Source organism: Euprymna scolopes, chromosome 44 (assembly GCF_053919585.1).
Source record: "Euprymna scolopes isolate OS-2025 chromosome 44, ASM5391958v1, whole genome shotgun sequence".
NCBI lineage: Eukaryota > Metazoa > Mollusca > Cephalopoda > Sepiida > Sepiolidae > Euprymna > Euprymna scolopes.
Window position 1 is genome coordinate 57120521 of NC_136525.1, and position 16169 is coordinate 57136689.

A 16169-nucleotide genomic window follows, 5' to 3' on the forward strand; every position below is an offset into this window, starting at 1 on the left:
CTGCTGTACGATCCGGTAAAAGGGGGCCCATCTCTGGTCTAACTTCCCTTCTCTTAGGGGCAACCTGTAGTATACCGGGTCCCCCACTTGTAAGCCAACTTCCTTCCTTCCCTTATTTACTCGTTCATTCCTTTTTTGCTGGGCCCTCTGGACCCTCCTCCTAACTTGGGTAAAAATCTGGTGCTGCTTTTCTAAAATCAACTTATGGTGGTCTTCCCCCAGGTATTTGCAGCGTGGTTTCAGCAAGTCATCGATAGGCAACACCACGTTCCTTCCAAACAGCAAGTAATAAGGGGCGGCCTTCGTGGTTTCATTCATAGTGAATCTTACCGCCGCCAGTGCTTGGGGAAGATATAAATCCCAATTCTCCCTGTTGCCCTCAGCTAGTTTGGCCAGCACATCAGCCAGGGTCCGGTGGAACCGCTCGACCTTGGCGTTACTTTGGGGCCGATACACAGAGGTGGTCACGTGCTGGACGTTCAGACCTCGCAACGTCTCGGCCATGATCTGGTTCACATTCTCTGGTCCGTTATCCGTGACCAACTGTTCTGGGGCTCCATATCGGGGAAATATCTCGGATAGTATTATATGGGACACAGTTTGTGCCCGTTTATCTGGTATTGCGAATGCCTCCGGCCAGTTCGTCAACCAGTCCACGAAGCTAAGTATGTAGAGATTACCCACGGTGGTTTCTCCATATGGCCCTGAGATATCCATGCTCACCTTTTGAAACGGAAAACTTGACACGTCTGTTTCCATCAGAGGGGCCGATCTTCCACTCCTACTCTGGAGTAGCTAGGTGCGGCAGCTCCCCAGGTGGGCTATCACGTCCTGGTACAGCCTCGGCCAGTAATAATTCCGGCCTATCAATTTGTATGTCTTCTCGATCCCCATGTGCCCAGTTCCCTCGTGGCATAGGGTCAATATTTCCCCTCTCAACCCCTCCGGCACGACCAGCTTGGCGCTCACTCGGCCCTCCCTCCGGGAGAGATAACACAGCACCCCCTCTTGTATTACAAATCTGGTCGCTGTACCCTTCTCTACGCTAGCTCAGAGACTAGCTATTTCTTGATCCTCTTGAGCTTTCTCGATGAGGCTCCTCCAGTGGGGATCCCTGATCGTTTCTGGTTCCTCCTCAATGTTACTTCCCCACTCAGGCCGCTGGCCCTTTCGATGAGAATTTATGATGTTTATCTGATACGCCTTATCGTCCACGCGCGGTTCCAACTTGACCGACTTGGTCTCCAACTTCTCCGGTATCCGGGACAGCAGATCCGCGCAGGTGTTGTCCCTACCAGCCAGGTATTCTATCTTACATTGATAGCCGCTAAGCTTCAAGGCCCACTGTTGTATTTTTTTGTTCGTCCAGGCCTTTGAGTGGTTTATGGTCCGTCTTGATAGTAAAGACAGCTCCATTCAGATAGTAGTCTAGTTTCTGCACCGCATATATGATTGCAAATGCCTCTTTCTCTATCACCGGCCATCTCTGCTGGGTCTCTGACAATCTATGTGACAGGAAATACACGGGCACCTCCTCGGGTATCCCTGGTATTGAGCCGTCCCTCTCGGGGCAAGGCTGGGTCAACACCGCCCCCACGCACCTATCACTGGCATCGGTGTACAACACCATAGACCTGCTCAGGTCAGGGTAGGTCAGCAGTGGCACCGCGGTCAGTTGTTCTTTAAGGGCCTCGAAGGCCTTTTGGCAGTCTTCCGTCCACTTGAATCGGGCGTATTTCTTTGTTAGTGCTACCAAAGGTCCCGCTAATCGGCTGAATGCAGGCACGAATCGTCGGTAATAACCTATTGCACCTATGAATCCGCGGACCTGCCTCACCGTTTTGGGTTCCGGCATGGCTCGAATGACCTCGACCTTGTCCATGTCCGGGTGAATCCCGTCCCTGTCTATTATAAACCCCAAGTACTTCGTCTTATCCCTCAAGAACTGACACTTGGGTAGCTTCAGCTTCAACCTGTGTTCCCTTAGTCTATCGAACACCCTCTGCAGGTGTTCGAAGTGCTCCTCCTCATTTTTCGAAAATACCAGTATGTCGTCCAGGTAGGCCATGGCGAAATCTTCCAGGCCTCGCAATACTATTGACATCAACTGGGTGAATATCCCTGGCGCATTCGACAACCCAAAGGGCATCACTCTAAACTGAAACAGCCCCGCATGACAGGCAAAGGCCGTCTTCTCTTGATCCTTCTGCTCTAGTGCCACCTGCCAATATCCAGACCTCAGATCCAAGGTCGAAAAACAGGTGGACCTCCCCAGTAAGGCCAGTATGTCGTCTATAAGCAGCAAGGGTACTGCCAATGGTTTAGTGACGGCGTTCAGTCTTCGGAAGTCAACGCAAAACCGGTGACCGCCGTCCTTCTTCTCAACAATAACTATGGGGAAACTCCACGGGGAGCTGGACCTTTCTATTATCCCTGCCTCCAACATATCCGCCACTGTCTCCTCGGCCAATTTTCTCTTGTGTATCGGGGTTCTATACGGTCTCATCCTTATGGGCGGGTGGTCCCCTGTGTCAATTCCCATCTCCACCGTCTTGGTCTGTCCCAACTCTCTATCAGTCAAGGCTATCACGTCTCGGTTATCCTCTAACAGTTGTTTGGTCCTTATTCTGTATGGTCCAGGAACCACAATGTCCTCATCTCCCAATCGTTCAGATCTCCGCCTCCCTTCCTTCCTGGGGATCTCCTCTAACCATACCCTTTCTGTCCTCTTCACTGGGCAGCAATATGCTAACTCTTCTCCCTTAGCTATTCGGATCGTCCTTCCCGATGTGTTGAGCATCAACACCGGTATCGTCCCCGACGCTTGGACAACCGATTCGCTCACCGTCACTCCCTCTTCATTATCCATGTATTTCTCTACGGGGGTTATCTGGACTAATCCCCTTTTTATTTCCTTCCCCGTTTCAATCCTACCGGCGCAAGACATCGCCATCCTGGGCGAAATCCTCATGTCGGCGCTCGCCAAAATGGGCAACTCGTCGTGTTCTTCGCCTCCCAAGGGAATTTCCGTTTCACCTATCGTCAGTACAGCAGGGTCAAAACTGAGTCTGGCTCCCTTGGCTCGGAGCCAATCCTCCCCCAAGATCAATTCGCTGCACAGCCCGTGCGTTACATACAAGGGAAACTCGTCCTCTCCCCCTGCTACTTGTAAGGGCAACCATGCCACTCCGTCCACCCGCAGTTCGCTCCCATCTGCCTGGCTGATCACTATGTCCGACGGTTCTAGTCTGCCCATTCTCGCTAGTCCTTGATACGTTTCTTTCCCCAACAGTGAGATCGATGCCCCAGTATCCATCAGTGCCTTCACTCGCACACCTCCCACAATCGCTCCGCATGTGAGTTCCTTTTTTTCAGTGGGCAGGGAGAACACCTGGGCTCTCCCTCTCTCTATTTGTGGGGTCCTTATTCTGTATCCCGCTACCGAGGACATGGGGGCGGGCAGCAACAAACCCCCTTGTGACCCATCCGTCCTCGGATCGCCGTGGTGCTCCCGACGGTCCCTAACAATTGTCTCCCTGGGTGGGCGCACGCCGCCCCGGCGCCGCCTCCCAGAGGGGCACCCCTTCCTTAGGTGGTCCTCCTCTCCACATTGCCAACATCGACGCCGCCGGCAATTGGCGGAGAAGTGGTTCTTCTCCCCACACGTCCAACACGCTACTGATTTCGACTTTACTGGGGCCACCCGTCCAGTTACCTTCGGCGGGGCGGCCCTCTGGCGTCTCCCTGGTTCCTTCCCTCATATCTGGGTGGTACGCGATGATTGGGTGTAGTGACCCCCAACCTCCTGTCTCCAGCTACTCTGCACCCCCTGTTCTCGTGTCTGAACTGCCCACATTTGTCGCAGTTCGGTCCAACCGGATCAGGTGGTCTCCCCCATCCCGTGGGACACTCCGCCGCCCGATGCCCCTCACTCTGGCAGGTCCAACAAATCAGTCCATATCTGCCGGGAGTGGGTTTGTAAAACCCATGCGTGAGGTGCCATTCTTTTCTGTTTCGATCGGCCTCCGCCTCCCAGTCTTCTTCCCCTTCTTTCCACCCGGGCTTCCCTTTCTTCTGGGGTTTCCTAGTGTTTTCGCCCCTTTCTATTCTCTCTCCAAGCCTTACACTTGCCCATGCTAATTCCTTAGCTCCCGCTAGGGACAGTGGCTGGCCCCTGACAATATCTCTCCTGGTCTCCTTGTCACTCAGACCATCCACAAACGCATCAATCAGTATCGTCTGTATGGCATCACTGCCTCCCGTCCTCTCATCCGGGAACGCCAACACCGCCAGCCTCTCTATTCGTTCTGCCAGTTCGTCGATGCCGTCCTTGTCCGACATTTTCAGTCGTGTTAACTTTCGCACCGCCTGAATTGCCATTCGCTCACTGGCATATTGTTTCACCAGTGCCCTGCGCAACTCGGACCAAGTGACGGTTTGATTGTCGGCGTATATTGTCCCAATGAATTTTGAGACCGGTCCCGCAGCATTGTCCAAAGCCAGCAGGACCATCTCGTAATCCTCTAGTCCGTATATCACCCTCTTCTTTTCTATTATCGCTAGCCACTCCTGCAGTCCGGCGGGTTCACCCACATAGGACGGAATCCTTATCCCCCCTATGGGCTTATCCATCTTCTTTGCTCCCCCGAGGGGCCCTTCGCCTATGGTACTAACGCCCTCTAGCTCATTTATTTCTCCTTCGTCTGAGGTGATCATTATAGTAATGCTTCTCTTCGTTCACTCTTCTTAAAGTCTCCAATTCCCTTCTTCTTCCTCACAACCTATCGTAATATCCCTACTTAGAACCACAACCAATTAAAAAAGAAAAAAAAAAAAACCCACCGACAACAAGCACCTGTAAAAAAAACGAGCGAAGCAACAAGGAACCAAAAGAAAATCTTTTTCCTACCTCTTTTTGCTGTTCTCGTCCTTCTGTTTCTCTTTTTCTGCACTTCTGCAATTGATGGCTGACTTTTGACCGCACGGTCTTAGCTAAGCCCTAAAAGTTTTGTTTAGTTTACTTTTCTTTTTCTTTGATCTCTTCTGATCTTCCCTCCGTCTCGGTGATCATTTATTGGATAGATCTGGATGCTGTTTTTTGTGACAACCAGTGTGGCATTCTGGCTTCACGGCACCATTAATATAACCCTTTCTCCCTCGCAGGGGTCGCGCGCGCACGGTGAAAAACGATGCGCACTAACCCTAAGGACGGTTGGCTATATTTTCGCTCCTTCGAGCCTCGGACCCCGCACAAGCATCCGTCTCTCTCCCTCTGCTACTCGTAAGTCTCTCCGAATTGGACGTTGGTATCTGGCCGTCTAGTGTTGTAACGCCCAATCGGGAATTCTTGGTAATTTCTGTCGTGATCGTCTTCTCGTCAGTGGCCGTCTCTCTCTGTCTGCGACGGCTGGAAAGTTAAGTTTGGTTATGCTGAAATCGAAGGGCAGTCTTCACAAATATAAATGGAAACAATCAACAACGATGAGGATAGTTTTAGGCTGTTCATTTAGTGATTCGGTATACATTAAGGCTCGGCTCGTCACTTATACTTTCGTCAGGCTTGGAATGCAACCCCCACAGTGTATTTAACAAAAACTCTAAGTGGCGGTCTTGTTAGTTCTCTTCGTCTCAATTAGAAGAGGCTGGCGGCGCACGTGGCTTCCCAACTTCTCTGTTCGACAGACTGTCCGATTCTCTTTTTTTGTCTATCTCCGCAGTAGTTTTATTAAACGTCATCCTCCCCTACCTTCTGTAGTTGACCCAATCTCTCTATTCGACGGGTAATCATAATTCTTTCTCTCTCTCTCTCTCTCCTTCCCAACCGACCTCCTCTCGATTCAATTCCGAGAATTAGTTATCTGTCTAGGAATTTAACCAATTTGTTCCCTTAAAATTAGAATGACTAATTCAATTGTTTTCGGGGTTTGTTCTTTCTCTCTCATCACCTCCAACTTGTTGGTTTAAGTGAATCATGTTATCATTTACACTCGGATCGTCGACTTTACTCGTCGACCCTTCCCAGACCTCCTTGCGTTTTCCTCGCCAACCCGACATCTAGCTTATCTTTAATCTGGCCCTTTTGAAATCCAAATAATTTACTTGTCACCCGATGACAATTCGTTGGTTTCTCACGAGATGGGACTGAGACCTCTCGCCCAGCTCCATCCCACTCACCCTCAACCTAGGAAGCAAGGTTATCCAGTGTCCTCCGGCTTCGTTACAGAGAACGAGAGAGAGAGAGAGAGAGAGAGAGAGAGAGAGAGAGAGAGAGAAAGATGCCCACCAGGACTTAAATGGTATAAAAAAGGACAGAGAGATAGAGGGGAGTGAAAGAGAGAGAGAGAGAGAGAGAGAGAGAGAGAGAGAGTGAGTGTGTGTTTGTGTGTGTGTGTGTGTGTGTGACAGAGACGCACCCACATTTGCCAGCTGAAGAAGGCCCTTCAAGCTCCAACGAGATGAGAAGGAGAGGGTAAGGTGAATTTTACAGGTTAGCCAAAATGCTGACACCCTTTTGCACTGTTTATGGCGAGGTCAAAAAAAATAAATAAAATTCCGACACTCCATATCTGAAAAAAAGCCAGAAACCTAAACATTTTCAATTTAAATCGGTTTCTTACTCGCTCCCTCGCTCTATCTCTCGGTCTCATTATGTATATATATATATATATATATATATATATATATATATATATATATATATATATATATATATATATATATATATTGTGTGTGTGTGTGTGTGGTGATAGTAATACCGTATGATTTAATTTGCATGAGTAGACTTCCATGCAAAACTCTGTAAAAGTCAAAAGTCTAGCCTCCCCTGCTTTATCCAGTGAATGGTATACACGTTCATAGATTACAGTTATCTGATATAGAACGTGTTTGCCTGGATTCATACTGTTGTTTGGAAAGAAGTTTAGTATCTATATGGTCGTAGACCAGTGCTTGAGTGTTTAAGAACTGCAAGATTTTAATGAAGAGAGGAAGGAGGATAATGGGGCAATAATTGAGTGGTTTAGTTCTTTCACCAAATTTTGTACAATTCTGGCACCACAGAAGCAATTTCCCAGCAATTAGGGAAGCAAGATTTGGTGAGGCATCTGTTGAAGAATTTACTGAGCACTATTTTAAAACAGTATAGTAGGGATGAGATCAAGCCCACACGCCTTCAAGGTGTCTAGGTTTTTATAATATCACAAACACGAGAAGAGGTAATTTTAAGATCTTCGAGTGTGGCATCCATCTGCAAAGGGAAATTTGGGAGGGAGTGGTTTGTTGAGTCTAAAGTGGAGTTGGGAGCGAACCGCCGGGCAAGTAGGTCAGCATTTTTGGTTGCCGTGCAAACAACATGATGGTTGTCGAATAGTGGGGGAATTATTGATTGCCCATTATTTACCACACTGTTACAAATTTTCTTAAAATTGAGTTTTTAATTCCTCCGATTCAATGCCTTTTCTAATGATTTTGGTATGTCATCTCTTGCCTGGTGCTATTTTACCCTTACAGATATTTCTAGCTTCTATAAACATTTGTCTATTTGTGCTGACTTCTCTTTTTGAGAAGGGATTAATTTATTTCTAATAGCCTGAGGCTCCCTTGGCGAGGAATGCTGAGGGGGCTGTCCAGGCACTTTTTGCCAGTCACTGCCTCTTTTTGGGGACAATGATTTTTCAATCCCAATTTCCAACCTTAGTTTTAATGCTTTCATTTACTTTTTATTCAAGAACTTCTCAATAAACTTTGATCTTTAAAAGTATATTTTACATCTATGTAAAATTGTCGATATAAATATATTTTGGTTGTTAGTTCATGTTTCTAGCTTTCATTCCAAAATTTCTGTTGTTGGGTAAACACTTAATATTGCACAGTCGCTAAATCAACGTATGTTGTATTGTTGGGTTTGAGTGTTTATATACACTGAATGTACATACTGTATGTGTTGAAGGGTTCATCTGAATGGGTGTATGTGTTGCGGGACTAACCGATGTTGATGTTAATCCCGCAAATACAAAATAATAATATGATAAAAATCAAGTGTAAAATGGAGTTGAAACAATCAAGCAAAGATGACTGAGACGAATGGATAAATTAAATACAAAATTTATTTTTTTTTAAATTTATTTTTTTAAATGAATGAAAAGAGAAGATAAGAAAGTTTCTTCTAAATTGAAAGTCTCTTCCTGTGACTGAGGTAATTAAATGTTTTTGTTATGTAATGAAGAAGACGTGGAGGAATTAATCGTCAGGCGTATGCGTGTTTAACGTCCCAAGGACGGGTCAACGTTGATATCTACGCTGGTGCTCAAAGGTCTACTGACTTGTTTGGGCACAAAATGCTTTTTTATAGATCCAGACCGGCTCCAGGAAGGGACCGCTCCTGCTGATATTTTGGCGTTTGGAAAAAAAAAAGATTATATTTTAAATTTTCTCATTGGTTGGTTGTGTCACGTGACCTGCTTTTAACTACGTCCGCCAAAAATATGTTATTTTCACTTTTGTTATTTTGAGAAAAGTGTGTGGGTGTATTTAAATTTGAGCCGTTGCTTATACATCCGAGCACGCGCACAATGGGGTTTTACAGTTGAGGCAGCATCCCATTATTTTGTTTTGAGTAGATTCGACACGACGGCGGCGGGGCTACGATATGGCCCCCTCCTTAAAACATTGATTGGATAATCAATTCCGTAATAAATGCACGTTTATGTAGTGTCCAGAAGATAAATCAAAATATGTTCAAGCTTCCTGTAGGCGAGGAAGGGTGTAAGAAATGCGTGACATGGTTGGTTGAGAATGATTGGGTTTGCGTGATTGTTCGTTGCCCGGTTGAAAACAAATGCAAATGAGTCTGCATGATCTTAGTCTGCAAATGCAAGTATGGTTGAAGTCGGTTACACGAAGGCTGCAAAGCCAGTACAAGTGAGTCTGTGTACCAAGGTTGGTGTGCATCGTTCGTGTTGATTGGATGCGTCGGTTGAATCAACGAACGACCAGTCGTGGAGTTTTTCGGTGTACGTAGAGCAGCTAACTCATTTTTTGAACTGGCAACTTCTTCCATAACGTCCAGTTGTTGAGTTTTTACTGTGCACGTCGCAGCTAACTAAAACTGGTGTGAGTTCAATGTAAGTTGTTATTGAAGAGCGCGGATTTTGTGTGTTTGCCGAAAATCCATGAGGTTCAGGTTTGTTGAATTCAGTCGGGGGAGGTTTGAAAAGTATTGTTTGCAGAGCTTGACTTTTTACGACTTGTATGAAGTCAAGAACTCAATGTCGATTCATGTTGAGAGACAGCGTCGTTCCTTGGTTTGGCTGCGATCTGTTAGAGATCAGCGATATCGATGGCTTGAATGGTATCATGTAAGCATGCATGTGGTTTATCGGCATTGTGTAAAAAATGCGACATAGTCGTGCTTATGCATGCCTGGAAACATATTGGGATTGTTTACGAATCCGAGGTGCAAGTAATGATGAGTTCGTTCTGAAAATGTTGAATGACCGCTAGCAATGTAGGTAGAAATCTGTCAGTTGGCGGTTTGTCCAACATATTAGCTACATGACCATCAATCCGTAGGAGGTTCATGTGTGTTTTTTGCGCTAATTGGCTGTCGTTGGTATTCGATTTGTAGAAAATCGAGTTGTTTAATCTCCGATTTTTTAGCGATTAATCGCAAAAAATCGGTAATTTTGAGAGACCAGTGTCGTTATTTCTTAAGAAAGTCTGTGGATACGTGTGGTTGATTTACAGATGTTGCTTATTAGATGTTTGGAAAAGAAAAATTAGTTATGCTTGTGTTTCTTTTCGTTTTTCACGTGTCTGGTTGGGAGGTAATGCCTGAGCCACGTACAGGGGTACAGCAACGCTGATGGATAAATCATAGTCGGTTTTGTCGCTAGTCATCCTGTTCGATTACACAACTCACGTCGGGGTAAACCACTTGTTGCGGGACTAACGTTGACACCCACAGTCTCGCAACAAATGGAAACAAAGATAAAATTATGGAGAGTTGACAACCAATGCAGAGATGACCGCAAGCAGATGAATAAATTGCGCGCACAACTTGATTTTACAGTTGAGGCAGCACGCCATTATTTTCTTTTGAGTAGATTCGAGGTGGCGGCGGCGTCAGGGCTACGATATACATGTCACTAAATGTCTATGGTGGTTCTTCACTAATTGAACCCTAGCTTATCGTGTTAACATTTTCTTAGGGTATAATTAACTCTTTTCTTTAACCCTTTTAACCCTGACATGATCTTTAGCAGTGTATCTTTTAGTGTGTGTGCGTGGTGTGTGTGTGTATGTGTGCGTGTGTGTGTGTGTGTGTGTGTATGCGTGTGTGTGTGTTGACATATAACACGAATACACGAATACATAAATGTGTCATATCTTGTTCTGCTGCTGTCTTTTTGGGAGGCTTCTTCGATCCCTCAGAAGGAGTTGATTCTTTTGACAAGAAAACACATGCGATTAACTCAAGATGATGGGTTGGTTTTTATAGTTGTTTATTCGTTGCCAGGGATTATCTGTAGCAGAGAAGCGATCGACAGTCTTTACTTGGGTGGCTAGTTCTTACATGTCCCACGTCTGAGATGCCTCGCCTTATGAGAGGAGACACCTTCCAGATCATCTTCTTCTGTTGATGTCTCCAATCCAACTCATCTATTTTTCTCATCAAACTAGAACCACGTGACCTACACATACTTCCGGGTCGGTTATCAGACAATCTTTTGGTGCAATTGATCAGTCACAGAGTTTGATGTGACTTTGACATGTTTTAACATTATATCAACACACAGCTCACACCTCCCCCTTCACCACACCAGTCAAATAGATATTTCGACAGAATAAGAGATAAAAAATAATCGATAACTAGATCGATAGATATATCGATAATACATATAGATTTATAAATAGATCGAGATATAATAAAGGGAAACGTGTGCTGCAATCATGCAAAGCGCTTTAAAGTTCTACTCTTCCAGAATATAATAAGGGCCTCGCCTGAAGAAAGAAAAATGACACCGTCCGGTATAAGTGATTCTTTCTTTCCCTGGCTAACAGAGCTGGTCAACTTTTGTACACGGGTTGGAGTTTTGAGGCAGTGGCATGATAGGAAATTTCTCCGTTTCAACAATGGTTGTTTTATAATTTTCATTTCAGTAGCCGAATCCACACTCTGTACTGAATCTATGGAAGTTGATGATTCCGCTTTACGTAGGCTGTATTTCACTATGGACTCACCTTGACTTTCAACCTCGGAAAATGTGTCCGTTTCAAGAGTCACAGTTCCCAAGGGAAGGCATTCTAGCAGGTTCAAGCACTCGTGCATTTTGGCATTCATGTCGAATCGAAAAGTTTGTTTTTTCTGGTTCATCCGAAGATTAAGATTTTCAACCTCATTATCATTTTTAGGCATCTCTTTCCGGATTGTTGTGACTAAGTTCATAAACTGCGGTTGGTTTTTGCCCTGGAAGGAATTGTCAAATACTCTATATGTTTCTGACAGTGTTGACAACAAGTCGTTTACCTCGTTTTCCAATGTTTCCATCTTGTGGTCTGCGTTATTATAAAATTTGTTAAGTTCTTCAAGAAGTGCTGTCTCATTGTTCTGGAGTGCTTTAATAAGACGGTTTGTCATATTCTTGATCTCTGAGACAACTTTGCTGTGGTTATCATAGGCAGACTTCCTCTAAATCAGGAAAAAATAAAATAATAAAAAATATTAGATTATAAATTAGCTTGCATACTCACATGTGTTAGACAGCTTTTTAGAAACTAACTTTCAACTCAAATCCATCCTTCTTTATGTTTTCCTTAGCCTTCCCCTCTCAAATGACCCTTCTACTTCTACTATTCTACTAAAATAAGAACTCTTATCCATTCTTTAAATATGACCAAACCAACAAAGTCTCCTGTTCTGCATACATCTTCATATACTGTCTCGCATGAGATAAAATCATGTCTTCAAAACTCACATTACACATGCATCCTTTCATTCTCATATCATTTCTCTCCATCTCTTTAACCTTCATTGAGAAGCTCTTTCTTTTAATTGACAGTGATACACTCTTCACTTCATTCCATCAATATCCATATTTGTTTTTGCCATCTGAATAAATATCCAAAATACTTCATGTTTATCACTGTTCAAAATACTTCATGTTTTTTTCACTGTTCTTTTGTACCTCTTGAAGTTGATCTAGTCACCGTATGCTCAATTATTTGGTCCCTAAATTCAACTTCCAAACTCCACACCTTTCTCTTGAAAATAAACTTCTCTTAACTTTATAAGGTCTCTTCAACTTAATGACTGGTTTATTCAATGTCTCAATTTCTTCACCATGAAGTATTGCTTTCACATCATATAAGAACTTTCTTTATTTTTCCGTACCAATAGACACTCTATTAAAATCTTTTGTGTTCTAAGTATATATGTAACTAGTAGGACACGTGTACTGGCCCAAAGCCAGAAGAGCTACGGTGCAGCCCTCTCCTCTAAAACAAAAACTACATATGATTATCTAGTGCATTATCATATGTGAGTCACGTAAATTATTGATTATGGATAGAAAACAAAAAAGTATTAACTTTAAGAGATGGCAGCAAAGCAACTGGTCCTGCTAATATTCCAGTCATAGTACTAAAAAAGTTACAACAGGGAGTAGCAACCATTCTTGCAAAGCTGTTCAATTGATGCCTAAAGGAGAAATGCTTCCTAACATCTTGGAAAACCTCATTAGTCTACCCAATATTTAAAAACACTAGATATCGCCCTTTTGCATTTCAATATAGATCAATTAGTCTTTTGTGTGTCAGGAGTAAGTTGCTTGAATTTATATTAAATAGAGAAATTCTGGACCACCTCAACAAAAACAACCTACTCAGTAACAAGCTGTATAGTTTCTGTCCTGTGAGATCTAAAACTGATGTACTTACTATAATTTCACATAGGTTCTATGAATCTATCAACTGGGGTTTCCTATCAAAAGCAATAGCTTTTTACATATCAAAGGTATTTGATAGGGTTTAAAATAAAGATTTACTTCACAAGATTTCCAGCTATTGAATATCTGAAATTATCTTCTCAACCATCAGCTCTTTTCTCTTTGATAATCATCGATAGACAGAAAACTAAAGCTTAAAATATCAACACTGGCGCACCTCAAGGGTTCATCTTGGGCTCAACTCCCTTCGTTATTTTAATCAATGATCTCCCAAATCACAATCTAAGTTCATTCATCAACATATATGCAAATGAGACTACCATCTATGGCAATACTTCAAATGTCAACAATAACCAAAATCTCTTTGAGACTCTCTCTTCTGAGCTTGAGCATGTGGTGTAATGATATAAAACGCATCCAAAACCAAACTCCTATCTTTTCACAAACAAACATTCTTATCCCCTCTTGGCCCATATCCATTTCATATCAAAAACGCTCCCTGCTTTGACAAGCTTCTGGGTCTGATCTTCACTCCTGATCTGAAATGGAAGACCTACACCAAATATGTTGCCAAAATTGCTGCAAAACTTGTTGTGTCATTTTACAACTCCAGAAAGTATTTAAATCCTGAGGCGATCCTCTATTTTTATAAGAGTCAAATACATCCTAAAATTGAATAACATTGCAACATTTGGGCAGGAGCTGTGCAAAGCACCCTATCCTGTCTTAACAGAGTTCAAAACCGGCTTCGAAAACTAGTAGGTGATATTCTTTTTTTTCTCTGCAACCTCTTTCCCACGGAAGAAACGTTGAGAGCATATCTCTGCTCTATCGTTATTTTCATTGGACGTGTCCATTTGAGTTTCAATCTATGGTCCTTCTGCAAAACTTTCATAAAAGTACTCGTCTAGCTACAACCGCCATCAACAATTTTCCCCACTCTCTATCTGTGCCTAAATCTAAACACAAATTTCATGGACAAAGCTCCTTTCCTAGAACTACCCGTCTGTGGAACTCTGTTCCACTGGCATGCTTTCTAGCTTACTATAATATAGACGTATTCTTGTAAAAAAATACTTGTTGAGCTGTCTCAATCAAAGTCTACCTAATTTCAACTACTAACGGACATTATGTTGTTATCTCGGTGACAACTGTACACTCATTAATCCTTATCCTCGAGTGGTTTTTCGGAGCTTGATAAGAGGTAACTTCCTTGTAAACACATTCAAATCTATTGTCACAGTGAGAACTTCCTTCTTAACAATGTTACTAGTTACTGCAATAAAATAAATCCATCGTTTTTATCTTTACTCAAACTACATAATCATTCATTAGCAGATATTGCTTTGAAATCTTTCTCACTAATCTTCAACTTCAAGAGTATAATTCTATCACTTACACAACTTTATTCACTTTATCTACCTATGAAATACTAGTAATAAAAGTAAGATTTGTTCATCTGTCTGCTGCATAAAACACTATAAACCACCACCTTCTAAAAAATATTGGAGTTGACAAAAAACTGGCACTCATAGACCTCATCGGAGCCATCTTGAAAGACAAACGTTTTTATGTTTCTTTAAACAACAAATTCGTTGGTGCCAAGAAAAGAATGGTTAATCTCAAGGTAATGTGCTGGCTCCATTACTGTATAACATCTACACCAATGACCAACCATGAACTAGAACTATTACTGATTTATCTATGCTGACAACCTCTGTGTAACATCTGAAGAGAATATGCTTGAAGCAGTAGAAGTACCCAACTCAGCCTTAGATGAACTAAAGAATAATTACTTGCATGTAAGCCTTACAAAACTCAAGTCTACTTGTTTCTATTTCAGAAATCGAAAGACCAAACTATCCATTGACATGGTGTAGTCTGGAGTATAATTTGAGAACTGCACTAACCTTATCTACTGCGGTGTAACCCTACATGCAATGAACGCAAATGTTGCTAATTAGACATTCTGATCAATGACATGCTGTAGATTCTAGGCGCAGTTACTCTTTTTGGACATAATTTATGTCACGTACCATAATAACATAAATGCATACATTGTACGAGCCATAATATATAATAATCTGAATGCATGCGTTAAGTGCCATTAAATGGTTTCATTAAATAGTTGCTATTAAATTGTTAAAACTTGTTGAACTAAGGGGAGAACGGCGTATCTAAACACTTCATTTCCTAATCTACTGGCACTTAACGCATGCATTCACATTTTACTCTCCCAATTTTATTCAGACCGGAATCTCCTCCGATCTCATGGCATATTTTTTTATACCATTAAATTTCCCATACCCCACTAGGGTAAGAAAAGTCGATTTCTATTTCTTAAAAAAATCTCATCTCAGTCTTTTGTAATCGACTGATCTTATGGCATTTTTTCTTGGTGTCACTTACTCCTCCTACGATCAAAGACAACCTCATCTATTCATGCCATAATCCATGAAGGCCTCTTTCGCCTGTCGATGTTGACAATATCTCGTCGACTAAATTACTGACTCTTTCTTCCTTTAGTGTTAATATTTTCACCTTTACACGTTTCCTTTATTATTTTTTTTAATTCCCTAATAGGCAATCTTTACTTACTTAGCTATTATGTATTGGTGGTATATTTTACTTTCACCTTCTACTTATCCTGAGTGATTCGCAACATAATGCCCATATCTGCCATTGCACTCATCTGTCCCTTATGCCAGGTTAGGGAGCATTTCATTTGTTCCCTAAAGTTGATTAAAAACTAGATCCGTTCACGCTGGACAGAATATATTCCGTTCTCTGCTATGTCAGAAAAACCTTTTCCAATGTCGATAACAGCGACTGGCACTTCTAGGCTATAGCTTCACGGAAAATCACAGATTTCCACTTATGAAGCACCCAAATTTACTTCATGATGATTCTACTTGAGATCAATAGAAATTATAAATCGAAAAAAAAAAGAAAATAAAATTCGAAAATAATGAGATAAATAACCGTCTACATATTACCGGTACATACCAAATGCATAAACAAAATGGCATTTTCTATGTTATGATTGGGTGCTGAGTTACTCTTTAACAACATTTCCAAAAACATTACCTATGTATAAGTCGACTACCAAAAAAATAACCTTAAAATCATTTCCCAGAAATTCGGCTTATACACAAGTATATACAGTAAGTAAATAATTGAAAGTAAATCAAACATATAATTGAATGTAAATTAATAATTACAAAT

General features: G+C 42.4%; 1 protein-coding gene across 9 annotated transcripts in view; it reads right to left on the bottom strand.

Annotated features, from left to right (window-relative positions):
* Positions 1-8087: 8087 nt before the first annotated feature.
* The window catches only part of LOC145268863 (E3 ubiquitin-protein ligase TRIM45-like), a 33708-nt gene continuing 25626 nt past the window's right edge, over positions 8088-16169 (bottom strand). For all 9 annotated transcript variants that reach the window (XM_080124580.1, XM_080124579.1, XM_080124573.1 and 6 more), the window contains one exon: positions 8088-11689. In XM_080124580.1, coding sequence (XP_079980706.1) covers positions 10949-11689 — 741 coding nt within the window. In that variant the 3' untranslated portion in view covers positions 8088-10948. The remainder of the gene's footprint in view (positions 11690-16169) is intronic.